The following is a 21,291-nucleotide window of genomic DNA, read 5'->3' on the forward strand; positions in this document are numbered from 1 at the left end:
CTTGATCTTCTCATGGAGTATCTTAGTGGTGTTCTCTGTATTTCCTGAATTTGAATATTGGCCTGTCTTGCTAGGTTGGGGAAATTCTCCTGGATAATATTCTGAAGTGTGTTTTCCAGCTTGTTTGCATTCTCCCTGTCTACTTCAGGTACACCAATCAATTGCAGGTTTGGTCTCTTTACAAGGTCCCATGTTTCTTGGAAGCTTTGTTTCTTTTCATTCTTTTTTTCTGTAGTCTTGTCTGCATGCCTTATTTCAGCAAGGTGATTTTCAAACTCTTATATTTTTTCTTTCGCATTGTGACTTTGGCTATTGATACTTGTGTTTGCTTCGTGAAGTTCTTGTGCTGTTTTTTTCAGCTCCATCAGATCATTTGTTTCTCTCTAAACTGGTTATCGTAGTTAGCAGCTCCTGTAATGTTTTATCAAGGTTCTTAGCTTCCCTTAGCTCAGTGTAGTTTTTTATTACCTGCCTTCTGAAGCCCACTTCTGTGAATTCGTCCATCTCATTGTCTGTCCAGTTCTGTGCCCTTGCTGGAGAGATGTTGTGATCATTCGGAGGAGAATAGGCACTTTGGCCTTTGTGTTTTTGGCATTTTTGTTGTTGTTGTTGTTGATTCTTTCTCATCTTCTTGAGTTTGTCTAGTTTTGAGTTTGAGTTTCAGTTTGTCTGTTTCTTTGAGGCTGTTTACCCTTGGATAGGGTTTTTTGTGGGGACTTTTTTGTTGTTGTTGCTTTCTGTTTGTTTTTCTTTCAATGATCAGGTCCCTCTTATGTAGGACTGCTGTGGTTTGCTGGGGGTTCACTTCAGCCCCTATTCATCTGCTTCGCTCCTGCATCTGGAGATATCACTCAAGGAGACTGGAGAACAGCACAGATGGGTGCCTGCTCCTTCTTCTGGGATCTCTAAACTTGAGGGTTAGCAAGTCTGTGTCTTTTAAGTGGAAAGTTTAATTCATTTACATAAAAAATTACTATTGATATGTGAGGGCTTATTTATGGCATTTTGTTAATGATTTATGGTTGTTTTATATATCCTTTGTTCCTTTCTCTGTTGTTTATCATTGTGGCTTTTTAGTTTTCTGTAGTGGTAACATTTGAGTCCTTTCTCTTTCTTATTTGTGTCATTGCTTCATCAGGGAGTTTTATACTTTCATTTGTTTTTATAATGGCAAATATTGTCCTTTCACTTCCTGAAGTGTCTGTTTCGGGACTTGGCTAGTGGTGATGAATTCCCTGTTTTCGCTTGTCTGAACATAGCTATCATAATACCGAAGAGGGAAAGCCAAAAGCTTTTTTTTTAAAGAACTGGAACAACACAGGGATGCCCACTTGCACCACTCTTGTTTAACATAGTCATGAAAGTCTTCAGACTGAGCAATTAGGCAAAAGCAAGAAATTAAATGGATCTAAATTGGAAAGAAGGGAGTCAAATTGTACCTGTCTGCAGGTTACATGATCTTATATGTAGAAAAGCATAAAGATTCTATCAAGAAACTGTTAGTACTGACAGATGAATTCGGTAAAGTTACAGAATGCCCAATGAACACACAAAAATCAGTAGCATTTTTACACATGAACAATGACTAGGAGAAAAGGAAATCAAGAAGGTAATACCATTTATAGTAGCTACAAATAATTAAAATACTTAGGAATAAATTTAACCAAGGAGATGAAAGACCTAGAAACCTTTAACATATACATTTTAACTTGTTAAAATATTTTTCAGATTTATATTAATACCAGTAAGATATAATAATGCTATTCATATAGGTCTATTCTTTTTCTTCATTTTTGTCTTATTTTTACTACTACATCCATATATGTTGTGGATCCAACAGTACTTTATTAAAATTATTACTTTATATAATATTATATCTTTTAAAGAATTTGAATGATGAAAGGAGGGCAAGCATATATTTATAGCTCATATTATATTAATCTTTTTACCATTTCTGATTTTCTTTATTTGTTCCTGTGGCTCCAAACCATCATATCGTATCTTTAGCCCAACACAGGTTTTCTTGACTCACCTATTTTGTGCTTTTATTGGTAAAGATGTTGCATTTTTATGGTTATAGGACAAATAATACCATTATATACATATATTAAAAAATAATTCTTTAAAATATCAGGTAATAGAAAAAAGGAAAATAAATATGCATTTCCTGGTTTTATTATTACACAATAGTTACCACTACTGTTTTTCTTTTTGCATGGAGTTGAATTACCATCTGGGTCACTTGCTTTCCTGTGAACAACCTCCTTTAGTATTTCTTGTATGACTAGCCTTCCAGCATCTAATTCTCCTAATGTTTTAATATTTAGGAATGTCATTATTTCTCTAATTTCTTAAATGTAGCTTTGCTTGATTGAGGATTCTTGGTTGGCATTGTCCTTTTGAGTATATATTATTGTACTGCTTACTGGTCTCTATTATTTCTGATTTAAAATCAGTTGTTAATATTACTGGGCTTTTTTGTAAGTGAGAAATGATTTTATCTCTTTCTTCTTTCAAGATTTTGTCCTTGTTGTTGCTTTCATCATTTTAATTATAATGGGTCTTTTTGTAGATTATACAATCTACTGTGTTTGTCCTATTTAGAGTTTTTTAGGTTTCTTGCATGTGTAAGTTAATGTTTTCATCAAATTTGAGTTTTCAGAAACTGTGTTTTCAAATACTTTTTAGTTTCTTTTCTCTTTCTCCCTTCTCTCTTTCCAATGTTTCTATTATTCATATGATAGTAAAATTAATGATGTCCCATATGTTTTTCCAAGGTCTGCTTACTTTTCTTCATTCCTAGTTCTGTCTGTATTTTAGATTACATAATCTGTCAGTCTATCTTTAATCTTGCTGATTATTTTTCTACCAGTTCAGATCTTCTGTTGAATTCTTATAGTGTATTTTTTGTTATTGTACATTTCTTCACAATTCTTATTTCTTTGTTGATATTCTCTATTTGATGAGACATTGTCATCATACCTTTCTTCTTCAGGCATGATTTATTTCCTTCCTTCCTTCCTTCCTTCCCTCCCTCCCTCCCTCCCTCCCTCCCTCCTTCCCTCCTTCCCTCCTTCCCTCCTTCCCTCCTTCCCTCCTTCCCTCCCTCCCTCCCTCCTTCCTTCCTTCCTTCCTTCCTTCCTTCCTTCCTTCCTTCCTTCCTTCCTTCTGGCATGATTTATTTCCTTCCTTCCTTCCTTCCTTCCTTCCTTCCTTCCTTCCTTCCTTCCTTCCTTCCTTCCTTCCTTCCTTCCTTCTTTCCCTCCCTCCCTCCCTCCCTCCCTCTGTCTTTATTTATTTATTTATTTATTTATTTATTTATTTATTTATTGAGACAGAGTTTCACTCTTGTTGCCCTGACTGGAGTGCAATGGCACGATCTCAGCTCACTGCAACCTCTGCCTCCTGGGTTCAAGCAATTCTCCTGCCTCAGCCTCCTGAGTAGCTGGGATTATAGGCGCATGCCACCACACCTGACTAATTTTGTATTTTTAGTAGAGACAGGGTTTTGCTGTGTTGGCCAGGCTGATTTTCAACTCCTGACCTCAGGTGATCCACCCACCTCGGCCTCCCAGAGTGCTGGGATTACAGGCGTGAGCCACTTTGCCTGGCCCCTTACTTTTTATATCTTTAATTATTTTTGAATATTTTTATCTTTTTTTTTTTTTTTTTGAGACAGAGTCTTGCTCTGTCGCCCAGACTGGAGTGCAGTGGTGCGATCTCGGCTCACTGCAAGCTCCGCCTCCCAGGTTCATGCCATTCTCCTGCCTCAACCTCCCTAGTAGCTGGGACTACAGGCGCCTGCCACCACGCCCGGCTAAATTTTTTGTATTTTTAGTGGAGACAGTGTTTCACCGTGTTAGCCAGGATGGTCTCAATCTCCTGACCTCGTGATCTGCCGGACTCGGCCTCCCAAAGTGCTAGGATTACAGGCATGAGCCACTGTGCCCAACCTATTTTTATCTTTTATGTGTACTATTTGTTTTAATCAGCTCTCTCTCTCTCTTTTTTTTAATCTCCTGGTTTTTATGGTGTTTTTGAATTTTTTTTTTTGAGATTTAATTTAGAATTTTTTTTTCTCTTCCTTGTCACGGTTTGAAAAACCAAGGTTGGTAGGCCAAATCTGGTCTGCTGCAGATTTATGTAAAGAAACTTTTATCAAAGTACGACTTTACCCAGTTATTTGTGTATTATGTTTGTTTGCTTTTGCACTACAGTTGCAGAAAGGAATAGTTGTAACAGAGGGTGGCCTGCAAAGCATAAAACGCTGTCTAGTCCTTTATGTAAAAAAAGTTTTACCAATTCCTTTCTTGTAGTATATTTGTATGACCTGGGTTGTGGATGTATCTACAAGGGCCATTTACATCTGCTTTTACAATATCTGTGGGGTTTTTTTTGTTTGCAGCGCAGGTTTATATTAATGTTTTACTTGGTGGGTTGTTCACCAAATGTATGATGTGAATTTAAAATTACCATATAAGCCTGACATAGCCTTTAAGTTCTCACAAGTGATGTTTTTCTTTCATACGCATATCCCAGGCGACTTAAAATTATTTTCTGCTTTTTGCAGAGCTTGTAAAGTATTTTAATACCTTTTTCATAAATAGTATCTCCAGTTGATAGGATCACTTTATGAACATGGTTCAGTTTAACTTGCTTCCTTTAGGATGCCAAGAATTATATCTTCTTGGTCTGCTGGATTTTGGAACCCATGCCTCCTAGTTCTTATTAGTCTATTCCATGTATAGTAAAAGTTGGTCGCTAGCTCAAACTTAGCTTTACTATTCTTACTTTGAATCTCTTCTTCATTTCTAGCATCTGATAATTCCCATTTCTTTTAAAGTGGTATATGTATTGAAAAAATGCTTTGGGTAAATTTTTGTCTTAAATTTCTGTGTATATTTTTAAAATTTATTAAGATTGTCACAAAGATATTTTTAAATGTTGCGCATCTGTTGCAGAGCAACTATTTTTCAAAACTATGTACTTATTTGCATATCAAATGCTGAGTTGTCATTATATTTTATTTTGACTTTTTCCTGTTTGTGTGTCCATAAATGAGGAGCCATCTGGAGTGGTTTTAAAATTTAGAGAAAATAGAATGGATGACTTCTCTTTAGTTTTATTCGTATTCCATAGCTACTGAGATATTAGATGATATTAGAACCTTTCAAGCAACAATGTAACCTCAACAGACTCTTATGTACAAGCTTAAATTTCCTGTCGATCTAACACTCTTTTGGTAGTGGGGAATATAACATAATCATAGGCTTACTAATGTATCATTTTCTTGTTCGTATTTGATACAGCCATTATGCCTGGGTCCCTTTCCTATAATATACTTTCTCCTTTGCCATTGCTACCATACTAGTTATAAGGTGTGACAATTACCAGACTTTTTTCACCAGGTATTTTTTCTGCAGTTAGGTCTAAAGTATACTGGCTTTCTGCATCATATATAGACCATGTCAGGCTTCCTTGGTTTACACTTTCCGCCAGATGGATGAAAGAATACCAGTGATATGCTTCTTGACTGCCCTATGAGTAACCTTTGTTTTCAGAATTTTTCTTATTCAGAAAGGAGGGTTGAGTGGCATTTTGCCAGGGAACCTCTTTTATCATCAAGAGGTATTGTAGATTAATACCTTCTAGGTTTGTTCATGTAGGTCACCCTAATGCCTATCATTGCTGGTACCTTTACTTTCTATTTTACTGTTAATCTGTGAGGGAGATGTTAGATATGAGTGCTAAATTTAGCTGTCTCATTCAGATGTGAAAACTTTTTTTTTTAAATGATTCTTCCAAATGCCCAGAAATTTCATGAAGTTGTTACAGCAACCCATTTCTTTAAATCTTCTGTTAAGTCTTTACATGTAGTGGGCACTCAATACATTTGGTTTTTACCTGAGTGAATTAATTAGTGGTGTCACAGAGTAAATTTTCTGTGAAACAATACCTTAAGCTTTTAAGGATAATGTTATAAAATTAAAGTTTTTAATAGCATTATTGTATAATATTAATTTATTATAGACAATTGGTAATACAGAAAAATCTTACTGTAGTAAGATACCCATCAGCTTTTCCATAAGCATATTTATACATTTCATCACAAAATTGTCATCATTATGTTAAATTGAAACAAAATATGCACATGTTTTATGGGGTTCAATGTGATGTTTTAATACAGGTATATGTTGTATAATGGTCGAATCATGGTAATTAACATATCTATTACCTTAAACATTTATAATGTCTTTGTTGTGAGAACATTCAGAATCCTCTCTTCTAGCTATTTGAAATGCATTATTGTTAGCTATAATCACCTTGCTACTGTTCTTGTATTCTATTGCATAGTAGGTATTCCTCCTATCTGTAACATTGTATGCATTAAACAACCTCTCCATATCTCCCCCCCTCCTATTCTCTCCAGTTTCTTGTAATCATCATTATACTCTTAATGTCTATGAGATCTTTTTTTAAAAGATACCACATATGACTGAGATCATGTGGTATTTGTCTTTCTGTGCCTGGCTTATTTCGCTTAAGAAAATGTCATCTAAACTCATCCATGTTGTCCCAGATGATGGGATTTTATTTTTTTATGGCCTTTTTCATGGCTGAAACATATTTCATTATGTGTGTGTGTGTGTGTGTGTGTGTGTGTGTGTTTATTTATTTATTCACACTTTATCCATTCATCCATGTTTGGTATTTAGGTTGATTCTATATTTTGGCTATTGTGTGTAGTGCTGCAATATATTAATACATTGGAGTGCTGATGTCTCTTCAGCATACTGATTTTATTTCCTTTGGATGTACACCTGATAGTGGGATTGCTGGATCATATAGTATTATATTTTTATTGTTTTGAGAAACCGCCAACTGTTTTTGATGTAGCAATTTACATTCCCATAAAAAATGTCTAGAGTTCCCCTTTCTCCACATACATGCCAGCATTTGTTTTTTTCACTGTCAATTTTATAATTTACTCATGGCTGTTTAGGAGCATGTTCTTTAATTTCTATCTATTTGTACAGTGTTTGAAGTTCCTTCTCTTTTCTTCTAGTTGCATTTCATTATGGTCAGAAAAGATACATCATATGATTTTGATATATTTAATTCATTACGACTTTTTTCCCTGACATATTAGCTATCCTGAAGAATGTTCCATATGCATTTGAGAAGAATGTGAATTCTGCAGCTTTTGGATGGAGTATTTTGCATATGTGAAGTCATTTTTGTCTTAAATTCAGTTTATGTCCAGTGTTTCCTCATTTATTTTCTGTGCCGATGATCTGTCCATTGCTGAAAGTTGGGTGTTAACATTCCCCTACTACTATTGTTTTACTTTCTATACCTCCCTTTTGATCTATTAATGTTTGCTTTCTCTATTAAGTTACTCCAATGTGGGTTACATATAAATTCTTAATTGTTCTATCCTTTTGTATTGATCCCTTTATCAGTAAATATTGACCTCATTTATCTCTTTTTATAGTTTTTGACTTGAAGTCTATTTTGTCTAATAGAAGTATAGCTAATCCTACCTACTTTTGTTTTCCATTTGCATGCAATATGTTTTTGCATCTCATTATTTTAAGTCTATGCATATTCTTAAAAGTGAATTGAATTTTTGGTTGGCAGTATGTAGTTGGGTCTTGTTTCTTTATTCATTGACCCACTGTTTGTCTTTTATTTGGAGAATTTAAGCCCTTTACATTCAAGGTAGTTATTGGTAGGTAAGGATTTTGTACTACCATATTGTTACTTGTTTTCTAGTTGTTTTGTAGAACATTTCTTTCTTTCTTCTTCTCTTACTGCCACCCTTTGTGTTGAGTGATTTTTCTCTATCAATATGATTTGATTTCTTGCTTTTTATTTTTAGTGTATATATTATAGCCTTTTGGTTTTTGCTTACCTTGAGCCTAACAAAAAAAAACTTATGATTTTAAAAGGCTATTTTGAATTGATAAGTTAATTTTGGTCTGAAGAAAAGGAAAAACCCACTCTATTCTTTAACTTCATTACTCTTCTACATTTTGCATTTTTGAGGTCATAATTTATATCTTATTTTGCTTATCCCTTAACCAAATCATTTTAGTTGTTATTATTTTTATTTGCTTTGTTTTTTAACCTTCCTAATAGGGATATAAGTATTTCTTGACCCATGATTACCATGTTAGAGTATTCTGAATTTGTTTAGGTATTTATTTTTACCTGTCAGTTTTATAGTTTTGAACTTTTTCTGTTACACATTAAGATTATTATTTTTTTCTTCTAGTTTGAACAACTCCTTTCAGTATTTTTTGTAATGTAGTTCTAGTTGCAAAGGTTTTCTTCAGCTTTTGTTTATCTGGGAATGTCTTTATTTCTAATGAATAAATTTGCTCTATACAGTATTCTTGGCAGGCAGTTTTGTTGTCTTTGAATATGTCATCCCACTCTCTCTTGGCCTGTGGGGTTTCTCCTGGTAACTCTCCTGTCAGGCATATTGGAATTCTTTTATGTGTTATGTGCTTTTTTTTTCTCATGCTGCTTTCAGTGTTCTCCATCTTTGACTTTTGAGAGAGTGGTTATATATGTCTTAGGGTTATCTTATTTGGATTGAATCTGTTTTGTTACCTTTCACCTTTCTGTACTTGAATATTTATATCTTTCTTCAGGTTGGGACATTTTCTGTTATTATTTCTCTAAATAAGCTTTCTTCCCCATTTTCATTTTTTATTCTCTTTTGAACACTAGTGATACACAGATTTGCTCTTTTGACACTGTTTCATAGAACCTCTGTGTTTTTCTCATTGCTTGTCTTTTTTCTTCTCTGAATGTATATTTTCTGATAGCTCGTTTTTGAAATCAATGATTCTTCTGCTTTGTCATTCTGCTATTGATGCACTTTACTGCATTTTTTCTTCCTTTCTTTCTTTCTTTTTTTTTTTTGAGATGGAGTCTTGCTCTGTCACCCAGGCTACAGTGCAGTGGCGCAATCTTGGCTCACTGCAACCTCCGCCTCCTGGGTTCACGCCATTCTCCTGCCTCAACCTCCCAATTAGCTGGGACTACAGGTGCCCCCCACCATGCCTGTTTAATTTTTTATATTTTTAGTAGAGACAGGGTTTCACCATGTTAGCCAGTATGGTCTCGATCTCCTGACCTTGTGATCCGCCTGCCTCGGCCTCCCAGAGTGCTGGGATTACAGGCGTGAGCCACTGCGCCAAGTCTTCATTTTTCATTTCGTTTATTATTCTTTTTAGCTCCTGGATTACTGTTTGATTTTTAAAATTATTTCAATTTGTTGAATTTCTTTAACAAATTCTTCATTTGTTCCACTGTGTTGTATTGACATTGCTGATTTTTCTTAAAGCAGCTATATTTTAATTCTTTGATTGCCTATGATTTATGTGCATATGTTTAGGATTAGTAATTGCCACCTTGTTTTGGGCATTTCATGAGGCCATCTTTTCCAAGCTAATCTTTCTTCTTCTTTACATGTGTCTCTGTATGTGTTTTGATGAATTAGGTATTTTTTTTCCAGTCATTGCAGTCTGAATTTGTTTGTGACTGTTCTATTTCGGTGGCCTTGTTGATATATTCTGAGCAGACCCTTGTATTTCATTTTAGTGCTAGAAGGTGCCCTGAGCCCAGCTTTGACATGATTGTCTAATGCAGGGTCCAAACTCATTGTGATCGTGGGAGATCCACATTGGGTGCCCAGGCCATGTAAGAGATCAGGGTCAGACCCTCACATATGAAGGATTGTAGACCATCCATCTGACATTGTGGCACTCACAAACATCCTCTGTGGTGTGGCATCCTCTCCGCTAGGGATGGTAAGCCATACCAAGTTCTCTGTGCTGCCTGTTACTAGCCCTACTCTCTTTTTTTTCCATAGGTGGCCTCAGGTGGTTCAACCCCATTGTACTTGTGGTGCGCTTTATGGGATGATGCAGAAGCAAATCTCCCATGGAGGGGTTCAGGATGGTAGAGAAGCATAATGCCTACCTCCAGCTTCTTCTTTTGAGTGTGGAATCCCTGAGTCCTGGAGGCCTTTCTGCATATAGTACTCTAAGGGCTTGGGGATGGGGTGCTGTGGTCACAGAAAACTGATTCTCTTACTATCAACCATACTTTTACTAGTCTGTAGTCCAGAGAGGCTTCACAGCCTTACTTGTGCATTCTGGGTTGTTTTTTTAGCCCTTGTGAAAGCAATTGTATGTGTAGGTGGTTATTCAAATTGATGTTTCTTCATGGGTATGATTGTTGGAGAAACCTATTTTGCTGTTTGCTCTGCTTCCTTGAGTTTAACATTGTGATCTTTGTAAATATAATGCTATGTATTAATTGCTTCTCTTGATTTGTCGTGAACATTATTCCTTGTTATTAAATTTTCTCGTAATTGTTTCATAATGTAATACGAAGTTTAAAAACATATTATAATTTTTCTCAGTTTCATAAAGATGATGATGAGCATTTTTTTCATAACTGCATATTATTTCTATAATGCATTGCAATAGAGTTGCACCTCTAAGAATTTGTGTGAAGTATTTGGTTTTACTCTTTTGTATGTCTGTTTCTTCACATGCTAATTTATTTTGATGATCCTATGCTAGCCTCCTGGGAATTCCTCTCACTTTCAGATTTTCTGAATATAAGAGGCCATTTTGCATGCTAATTAATATCCTTTTTTTTTTTTTTAAATTCAGAGTTCCATGTATGTATTTGTTTCTGTGATTGATTAGCTGTGTCACTTTGTGTAGTTGCTTAACCTAGATTTTCCCATCTTAGAATCAGTCCTAAACACAGCAACTTTCACATAGCATTGTTTTGAAGATTAAATAATAAAATTCATGTGTACCATTTGGTCCTCTTTCTGGCCAAGGCATGGTGTTTACAATGTTTAAAAATTGATGCTTATGTGCACTTACCAATCAGAACAGATACCAACTACAAACAATTGGCATCAGCAGAATATTGGCTTTCCTCATGGAGTGAGAGAGAGCTCTATTAAATGCTAGTTGCTATCATAGTTGTAATAAGTGAAAATAATCATGAGGTTGACAAGATGATTTTTGGCCAAGCAGTTACCAGACTAAGTTAATCTTATGTCCCAAATAGGCACAAAAAGCAGGAGCTTTCATATATGAACTTTATTCTGAAATTTTTGTAGTCTGCTGTAATATTAAAATCAAAACATAGAAGTCTCAGTTATACAGATATAGAAACAATCTCATACTTTATATTTCATTCTGTGTAGTTCAAACTTAAATAGACTTTTAGTTAAGCCTTGAAGTTTTTCTTACCTAAAGAAGATACACATTTATGCAAATTAATTCAAAAGTACCTTTTTTTTTTTTAAGAAGGAGTCTTGCTCTGTTGCCCAGGCTGGAGTGTAGTGGCACAATCTTGGCTCACTGCAACTTCCATCTCCCAGGTTCAAACGATTCTCCTGCCTCAGCCTTCCGAGTAGCTAAGATTACAGGCATGCACCACCATGCCTGGCCAGCTTTTTGTATTTTTAGTAGAGATGGAGTTTCACCAAGTTGGCCATGCTGGTCTCGAACTCCTGACCTCAAGTGATCTGTCCACCTCGGCCTCCCAAAGTGCTGGGATTACAGGTGTGAGCCACTGTGCCTGGCTCAAAAGTACTGTTTTTAATAATTTTACTATTGGTTTACTTTATTCTAGTAAGAATCTGTTGGCACACAATTTTCTATATTGATTGATTCTTTATTATATGTTAATATAAAAGATGAATTTTAGCATTCTTTATCAAAGTTATAGTATTTAGCCTTGTGTTTATATAACTTAGCAGACATACCATTATTACGAATTTTTAAGGATTATGCTAAAGATTATTCCCTCTTTAGCTATAACTTTTATGTTCCAGGTCATCTTTAACCACAGCATTGTAAAGAGGTTAAGGTAAAATATCAACACATGATTTATGGTACACATTATCTTGCATAAAACTCTGAGCTATATGTGTTATTAATTTTTAAGCAAAACTTGGAAGATGCCTTTGGGACATTTTTACAATCCAGCTATTTAAGATACGTTCTTTGTTTTGATAACTATTATACTTGATATTATGTTAGATATTTGTAATACTTTTTACTGTTTCCTTTAGCTTGCCAGTGTAATGGACATAGCACTTGCATCAATAATAATGTGTGCGAACAGTGTAAAAATCTCACCACAGGAAAGCAGTGTCAAGATTGTATGCCAGGTTATTATGGAGATCCAACCAATGGAGGACAGTGTACAGGTAAGTTTCTTTTAAGCAAATTTTAGTGTATTTTTACTAAGGAAAAGATAATTAAGAAAGCAGCGCCTGTTGTGGAGAATATATATTACTACAGACAAGTTTTTATTCAGTTTTGATATGTTTTCTAAAGTAATATATATTAGAAACTGCGAACTGTAAAAATTCTGTAATATACTTGCTTCAAAAATATTCCTTTTTCTTATTTCAAGATGAAGGCATGTTTCTTATTGTAATTTATCAAATACAGATAAAAGAAAAAAACTACTATCTCACTATTCAAAAATAATCATTGCTGATAGTTTTTTAATAAGTAGTAGTTTATTGTTTTGACTTTAGAAATAATAATTAAAAGTTAAATGTGTTTAACTTACATCAGGTAAGATTTTTATTGCACAAGGTGATAGTATGGAATAGTATTTAGGAGAGTATGGGTTTGGAACCAATTCTGGGCTGAAATCCCAACTCTGTTACTGTTCAAATGTATGACCTTGTTTCATTAACCTCTCACTGTCTTATTTTTCCCATATGTAAAATGCAGATGATGATAATTCACTGAGTTGTTGTAAAGATCGAATGAGATTATATGTAATATAGGCCTTAGGAATTGAAGCACATAAAAAAGAGCATTATAAATGCTAGCCATAATCATCACATTCTTGTTTACTAAACCCTGCTTTCCTCCATCTTCCTCTCTATTCTGCCACTTCTTTCTCCTACGGTAAATGATATTTGACTTTTAAATATAATTTCCTTTTAAAGTAGAATTTAATAGAAATCCTTCATTATCTCTAGATTGGAACTTGTGTTTTAAATTTTTAATCTACCGTCTCTAAATGGAGTTTGCCTACATAGCACCCACAGAAATACATCATTGACTGTCAAAATGTGAGGTATTTGAGGGAGTGGAGCCTGACTTTGGTTAGATAATTTTTTTTTTTTTAACACTAGCTGCATATTAGAACCAGCTGGAAAGCTTTTAAAAATATGGATGTCTGGGCCACTTTCTAAAACAATTAAATCATTATCTGGGTTGTGGTTCTAGGGTGATTCTTGGGTAATTGTTCTTTTTAAATGTTTCCCAAGTGACTCTAATATGCACTCAGAGTATGAGATGTTTTCATTCACATTACAATTTGTATGTCTCTGTAAACTGTCATGTATTTAATATAAAATTGTGTATGTTTTATTTTAATTTTATGACAATTATTTTAGATATATTTTTCAACGTATTTTCATGCCCATATGTAATTAGTTCATTCTGTAATTTACTTAATATATTTGTTGGCATTTATATAATGCTTCTAACCATAACTCCAATTCTAGAGAATGACTTTTTAACAAAGTGAAACCCACAACAGACACTTAACTATGTACAGTGTTGTGCAACTATCTGATTTTTTTTCTATTTTTTTTAGACAGAGTCTCGCTGTGTTGCCCAGGCTGGAGTGCAGTGATGTGATCTTGGCTCACTGCAACCTCTGCGTCCTGGGTTCAAGCGATTCTCCTGCCTCAGCCTCCCGAGTAGCTGGGACTACAGGCGCCCACCACCACACCCGGCTAATTTGTTTTTGTATTTTTGGTAGAGATGGAGTTTCACTGTATTGGCCAGGCTTGTCTTGAATTCCTAACCTCGTGATCCGTTTGCCTCAGCCTCTCAAAGTGCTGGGGTTACAGGTGTGAGCTACCATGTCTGGCCATTTTTTAAAGTTTTTAATTAAAAAAAAATTCAAATTTTAATTTTGTGGGTATATGGTAGGTCTACATATTTATGGGGTACATGACATGTCTTGATACAGGCATGCAATGTGAAATAATCACTTCATGGAGAATGGGGTAACCATCTGCTCAAGCATTTATCCTTTGTGTTATAAACAATCTAATTACACTCTTTATTTCAAGTTATTTTAAAATGTACAGTTAAGTTATATTGACTATAGTCACCTTATTGTTCTATCGAATAGTAGGTCTTCTTCATTCTTCCTATTTTTTGTACTCCTTAACTATACCCCCTGCCCTCCAGCCCTCTAACTATTGTTTTTGTACCCATTAAGCATCCCTACCTTCTCCCCAGCACCCCATTACCCTTCCCAGCCTCTGGTAACCATCATTTTACTCTCTGTGTTCATGAATTCAATTGTTTTGAATTTTAGATTCCACAAATAAGTGAGAACATGCAATGTTTGTCTTTCTGCGCCTGTCTTATTTCTCTTAACATAGTGATCTCCAGTTCTGTCCATGTTGTCGCAAATGACAGGATCTCATTCTTTTTTATGGGTGAATGCCATAAAAAATATATACCACATTTTCTTTATCAATTCATCTGTTAATACAGCAGTCCCCAACACTTTTGGCATCAGGGAGTGGTTTTGGGGAGGATGGTTTTTCCACGGATGGGATGGTGATGGGGTATAGTTTGTGGATGAAACTATTCTACCTCAGTCATCAGGCATTAGTTAGATTCTCATAAGGAGTGTGCAGCCTAGATTCCTCACATGTGCAGTTCACAACAGGGTTTGAGCTCCTGTGAGAATCTAATGACGCCCCTGATCTGACAGGAGGCAGAGCTCTGGCCTTAATACTTGTTCACCTGCTGATCACCTCCTGCTGTGCAGCCGGTTCTTAACAGGAAGTAGACTGGTACCAGTCCATACCCAGGGGTTGGGGACCCCTGTGTTAATGGACACTTAGGTTGCTTCCAAATCTTATCTATTGAAAACAGTGTTGCAACATAGGAGTGCAGGTATCTCTTTGATATACCAATGTCCTAGTTTTAAGGTTTATATCCAGCCAAGGGATTGCTGGATCATGATTGCTCAATTTTTAGTTTTTTGAGGAACTCGAAACTTTTCTCCATAGTACTTGTGCTAATTTACATTCTCACCAAAGTGTACAAGGGTTCTGTTTTCTCCACATCCTCACAAACATTTGTTATTGCCTGTCTTTGGATATAAGCCATTTTAACTGGGGTGATATCTCATTACAGTTCTGATTTGCATTTATCTGATGATCCATGATTTTGAACACCTTTGCATATGCCTTTTTGTCATTCGTATGTCTTCTTTTGAGAAATATCTATTCAAATATTTTGCCCAGTTTTTGATTGGATTATTAGATTTTTTTTTTCTGTGGCATTGTTTCAACTCCTTATATATTTGGGTTACTAATCCTTTGTCAGATGGGTAGTTTGCAAATATTGTCTCCCATTCTGTGGGTTTTCTCTTCACTTTGTTAGTTGTATCCTTTGCTGTGCAGAAGCTGTTTAACTTGTTGTAATCCAATTTGTCTGTTTTTGCTTTAGTTGCCTGTGCTTACAGGGTATTGTCCAAGAAATTTTGGCCCAGACCAATGTTCTGGAGATTTTCCCCAATGTTTTGTTCTGGCAGTTTCATAGTTTGAGGTCTTAGATTTAAGTCTTTATACCATATGCTTTTTATATATGGCAAGATATAGGGTCTAGTTTCATTGTTCTGCATATGGATCTCCAGTTTTCCCAGCACCTTTTATTGAAGAATCTGTCTTTTCCCCAGTATATGTTTTTGGCACCTTTGTCGAAAATGAATTCACTGTAGCTGTGTCGATTTGTTTCTGATTTCTCTGTTCTGTTGCATTGGACTGTGTGTCTGTTTTTATGCCAGTATTATGCTGTTTTGGTTACTATAGCTCCTTAGTATAACTTGAAGTCAGATGATGTCATTCCTTCAGTTCTTTTTGCTTTGGATAGCTTTGGCTATTCTGGGTCTTTTGTGGTTCCATATATATTGTAATATATATTTTTTCTATTTCTGTGACAAATGCTATTGTTATTTTGAGAGGGATTGCATTGTATCTGTAGACTGCCTTGGGTAATATGGACATTTTAACAATATTGATTCTTCCAATCCATGAATTGATTCTTCCAATGCATTTTTGGCGTCCTCTTCAATTTCTTTAATTAGTATTTTATAGTTTTCATTATAGAGATCTTTCACTTCTTTGGTTAATTCCCAGGTATTTAATTTTATGTGAGGCTATTATAAATGGGATTAATTTCTTAATTTCTTTTTTATGTTGTTCACTATTGGCATATAGAAATGCTACTGATTTTTGTATGTTGATTTTGTATCCTGCAATTTTACTGATATCCGTTCTAATAGGTTTTTATGGAGTCTTTAGGTTTTTCCAAATATAAGATCATATTATCTGGAAAAAAGGATAATTTGGCTTCTTCCTTTCCAATTTGGATGCCCTTTATATCTTTCTCTTTTCTTATTGCTCTAGCTAGGACGTCCAGTACTATGTTCAATAACAGTGGTGAAAGTGGGCATCCTTACTTTGTTCCAGATTTTAGAAGAAAGCTTCTCAATTGTTCCCCCTTCAGTATGATACTAGCTGTGGGTCTGTCATATATGGCTTTTATTAGGTTGAGTTGTGTTCCTTCAGTCCGCAATTTTTTGAGGGTTTTTATCATGAAGGGATGTTGAATTTTTATCAAATGCTTTTTCACTGTCGATTGAAATGATTAGATCTTTTTTATTCTTCATTCTGTTGATATGACACATCACATGGATTGATTTGCATATGTTCAACCATTCTTGCATTCTAGAGGGATAAATCCCACTTGGTTATGAATGATCTTTCTGATGTATTGTTGAATTTTGTTTTCTAGTATTTTACACCAACATTCACTAGAGATATTGGCCTATAGTTTTCTTTGTTTATTTGTTGTTGAGAGTCTCACTCTGTTGCCCAGGCTGAAATACAGTGGTGTGATCTCGGCTCACTGCAACCTCCACCTTCTGGGTTCAGGTGATTCTCCTGCCTCAGCCTCCCGAGTAGCTGGGACTATAGGCACATGCCACCGTGCCTGGTTAATTTTTTTTTATTTTTGGTAGAGATGGGGTTTCACTGTGTTAGCCAGGATGGTCTAGATCTCCTGACTCGGGATCCGCCTGCCTTGGCCTCCCAAAGTGCTGGCTTTACAGGCGTGAGCCACCGCGCCCGACCAGTATTCTTTCTTTTCCCCTTCCTCCCTCCCTCCCTCCCTCCCTGCCTGCCTGCCTGCCTTCCTTCCTTCCTTCCTTCCTTCCTTCCTTCCTTCCTTCCTTCCTTCCTTCCTTCCTTCCTTCCTTCCTTCCTTCCTTCCTTTTGTGTGTGTCGTGTGTGTCTTTGCTTTTAATATCAGGGTAATATTGGCCTTGTAGAATGAGTTTGGAAGTATTTCCTCCTCCTCTATTTTCCAGAATATTTTGAGTAGGATTGGTATTAGTTCTGCTTTAAATGTTTGGTAGAATTCAGTTGTGAAGCCATCGGATCCCAGGCTTTTCTTTATTGGGAGAATTTTTATTATACCTTCAATAACTTTACTTGTTATTGGTCTTTTCAGGTTTTGGATTTCTTCCTAGTTCAATCTTGATAGGTTGTATCTGTGTAGGCATTTTTTATTTCTTCTAGATATTCCAATTTTTGGCATGTAGTTGTTCATAGTAGCCACTAGTGATCCTTTGAATTTTTGCAGTATCATTTGAAATGTCTCCTTTTCATTTCTGATTGTATTTTGTGTGTGTGTGTCTTCTCTGTTTTTTCTTAGTTTGTCTGGCTAAAGGTTTTTCTATTTAACCTTTCAAAAATCAACCTTTTGTTTCATCAGTCTTTTTTTTATTGTTTTCTTCACTTCAATTTTATTATTTCTGCTTTGATCTTTCTTATTTTCTGCTACTAATTTTGGATTTGGTTTGCTCTTCTTTTTCTAGTTCTTTAAGATGCATCATTAGATTATTTGAAGCTTTTCCTCTTTTTTTTGATGTAGGCACTTATAGCTAGATACTTCCCTCTTAGTACTTCTTTTGCTGTATTACATAGGTTTTAGTATGTTATGTTTCTATTATCATGTTTGAAGAAAATTTTCAGTTTCATTCTTAATTTCTTCATTGAATCTCTGGTGATTCAGGAGCACATTGTTTAATTTCCATGTATTTGTAAATTCCTCTTGTTATTAATTTCTAGTTTTATTCCATTGTGGTCAGAGATGATGCTTTATGTTATTTCAGTTTTTTAAAGATGTTTTACAACTTATTTTGTGACCTAATATATGGTCTATACTTGAGAATGATCCATATGGTGAGGAAAATAATGTGTATTCTGCAGCTGTTGGATGAAATTTTCTGTAAATATCTGTTAGATCTATTTGGTCTATAGTGCAGATTAAGTCCCGTGTTTCTTTGTTGGTTTTCTTCAAAGAAAGATCTGTCCATAGCTGAAAGGGCAGTGTTGAAATCTCCAGCTATTACTTTATTGAGGCCTATCTCTCTCTTTACCTCTAATAATATTTGCTTTATATATCTGGGTGCTTCATTGTTGGGGGTGTGTGTGTATATATATATATTTAAAATTTTTTTATCTTCTTGCTGAATTGACCCCTTTATCATTATATAGTGACCTTCTTTGTCTATTCTTTTGTTTTTCATCTTGAAATCTATTTTGTTTGATGTAAGCATAGCTACTCCTATTCTTTTTTGGTTTCTATTTGCATGGGATATCTTTTTCTATTCCTTTATTCATAGCCTACATGTGTCTTTATTTGTAAAGTATGTTTCTTGTAGGCAACAGATTATTGAGTGTTCTTTTTTCCATCCGTTCAGCCACTCTCTCTCTTTTGATTGAAGAGTTTAGTCTATTTACATTCAAAGCTATTATTGATAAGTAAGGACTTACTTCTACCATTTTATTATTTGTTTTCTGGTTGTTTTATGTTCTTCTCTTCCTTCTTTCTTTCTTTCTGTCTTCCTTTAGTGTAGGTGATTTTTTCTAGTGATATAATTTAGTTTCTTGTTTTTCATTTCTTGTGTATCCATTGTATGTTTTATTTTTGTTTTGAGGTTACCATGAGATTTGGAAATAGTACCTTATAACCCATTATATTAAGCTGATAACAACTTGACACTTTTTGTGGTCCTCTCTTCCTTCTTTCTTTCCCTTCTGTCTTCCTTTAGTGAAGGTGATTTTTTTCCTGGTGATACGATATAGTTTCTTAGTTTTTATTTTTTTGTGTATCCATTGTATGTTTTTTGGTTTGAGGTTACCATGAGTCTTCTAAAAAGTATCTTATAGCCCGTTATTTTAACCTAATAACAACTTGACACTGTTTGCATAAACAAACAAGCAAAAAGAAAACTAATAAAAACTCTATGCCTTAACTTCATCCATCTGCTTTTTAACTTGTTGTTGTTTGTATTTATATCTTATTTTACTGTCAAGTCTTGAAAAGTTGTTATTATTTTTGAGTTGTTCATTGTTTAGTCTTTCTATGTAGGATAAGAGCAGTTTACTCACCACAGTTACACTGTTATAATATTCTGTGTTTTTATGTGTACTCACTGTTACCAGTGCATTTTGTGTTTTCAGGTGATTACTTATTGCTGATGAATGTCATTTTTTTTTTTTCTGTTTTAAGTACTCCCTTTAGCATTTCTTTTAGGACAGGTCTGGTGATTATGAAATCACTCAGCTTTTGTTTGTCTGGGAAGCTCTTTAGTTCTCCCTCATGTTTGTAGGATGTATGTATACTTCAAATATATACATTTTAGGATATATATATATACACATTTCAAATATAAAAGTTGTCTTCCTTCAGCACTTTAAATATGTCACGCCACTGTCTCCTGGCCTGTAAGGTTTCCACTGAACAGTCTGTGGCCAGATGTATTGGAGCTCCACTGTATGTCATTTGTTGCTTTTCCCTTGCTGCTTTTAGGATCCTTTCTTTATTCTTGATCTTTGGGAGTTTGACTGTTTAAATGCCTTGATGTAGTCTTTTTTGGATTTAATTCTGTTTGGTGTTCTATAACCTTCTTGTATTTTGATATTGATATTTTTCTCTAGTTTGGGAAGTTTTATGTTGTTATCCCTTTGAAAAAACTTTCTACCCCCATCTCTTTCACTTCTTCCTTTTCAAGGCCACGAGCTCTTAGATTTGCACTTTTGTAGCTATTCTCTAAATTCTGTAGATGTGCTTCATTGGTTTTAATTTTTTTCTTTTGTCTTTTCTGACAGCATATTTTCAAACACCCTGTCTTTAAGCTCACTAACTTTTTCTTCTGCTTGATTAATTCTGCTATTAAAAGACTGATGCATTCTTCCATATGCCAGTTACATCCCTCAGCTACAGAATTTCTCCTTGATACTTTTTAATTATTTCAATCTCTTCATTACATTCATCTAATAAAATTCTCAATTTCTTCTCTTTGTTATCTTGCATTTCTTTGAGTTTCCTGAACACAGGTATTTTAAATTCTCTGTTTGAAAGGTCACATATCTTTGTTTCTCCAAGATTGGTCCCTGGTGGCTTATCTACTTCATTTGATGAGGTTATGTTTTCCTGGATGGTGTCGATGCTTGTAGATGTTCTTCATTATCTGGGCATTGATCAGTTAGGTATTTATTGTAGCCATCACTGTCTGGGCTAGTTTGTACCTGTCCTTCTTGGGAAGACTTTCTAGATATTTGAAAGGACTGGGATATTATGGTATTAGTTGTATCTGCTATAGAGGGGACCCTAAGCCCAGTAACACTTTACTTACAAACTCATAGAGGGACTGCCTTGATGGTCTTGGATAAGATCTGGGAGAATTCTGTATCACTAGGCAGAGACTGTTGTTCTCTTCCCTTATTTTCTCCCAAACAATCAGACTTTCTCCCTCTGTTCTGGGCCACTTAAAGCTGGGGGTGGGTGGAGTGACAAAAGTACCCCTGTGGCCATCACCAGTATGACTGTGCTGGTTGGACATGAAGCCAGCACAACACTGGATCTTGCCAACAGCCTGCTGTATCCACTCACTGGTTGCTTCCTGTGTTTGCCTAAGGTCCTGGGGCTCTACAATCAACAGGTAGCAAAGCCAGCCAGGCCTGTGTTCTTCCCTTCTGGATGATGAGTTCCCTCAGGCCCCTGGTGGGTTCAGAGGTGCTATACAGGAGTTAGGGACTAGAGTTAAAAACCTTAGAAGTCTACTTAGTGTTCTGTTGTACTTTGGCTGAGCTGGCACTCAAACCACAATAAG

The 21,291-nt window shown here is 35.3% G+C and overlaps 1 protein-coding gene across 4 annotated transcripts in view; it reads left to right on the top strand.

Moving 5' to 3' along the window:
- The window catches only part of ATRNL1 (attractin like 1), an 831,070-nt gene that overhangs the window by 213,275 nt on the left and 596,504 nt on the right, over positions 1-21,291 (top strand). For 3 of the 4 annotated variants that reach the window (XM_002808513.4, XM_015148255.3, XM_015148257.3), the window contains one exon: positions 12,122-12,259. The exons of the other annotated variant lie outside the window; for it this stretch is intronic. In XM_002808513.4, the coding sequence (XP_002808559.3) occupies positions 12,122-12,259 (138 nt within the window). The remainder of the gene's footprint in view (positions 1-12,121; positions 12,260-21,291) is intronic. 4 annotated transcript variants of the gene reach the window in all.

The sequence above is a fragment of the Macaca mulatta genome, chromosome 9, assembly GCF_049350105.2.
Source record: "Macaca mulatta isolate MMU2019108-1 chromosome 9, T2T-MMU8v2.0, whole genome shotgun sequence".
Classification (NCBI taxonomy): domain Eukaryota; kingdom Metazoa; phylum Chordata; class Mammalia; order Primates; family Cercopithecidae; genus Macaca; species Macaca mulatta.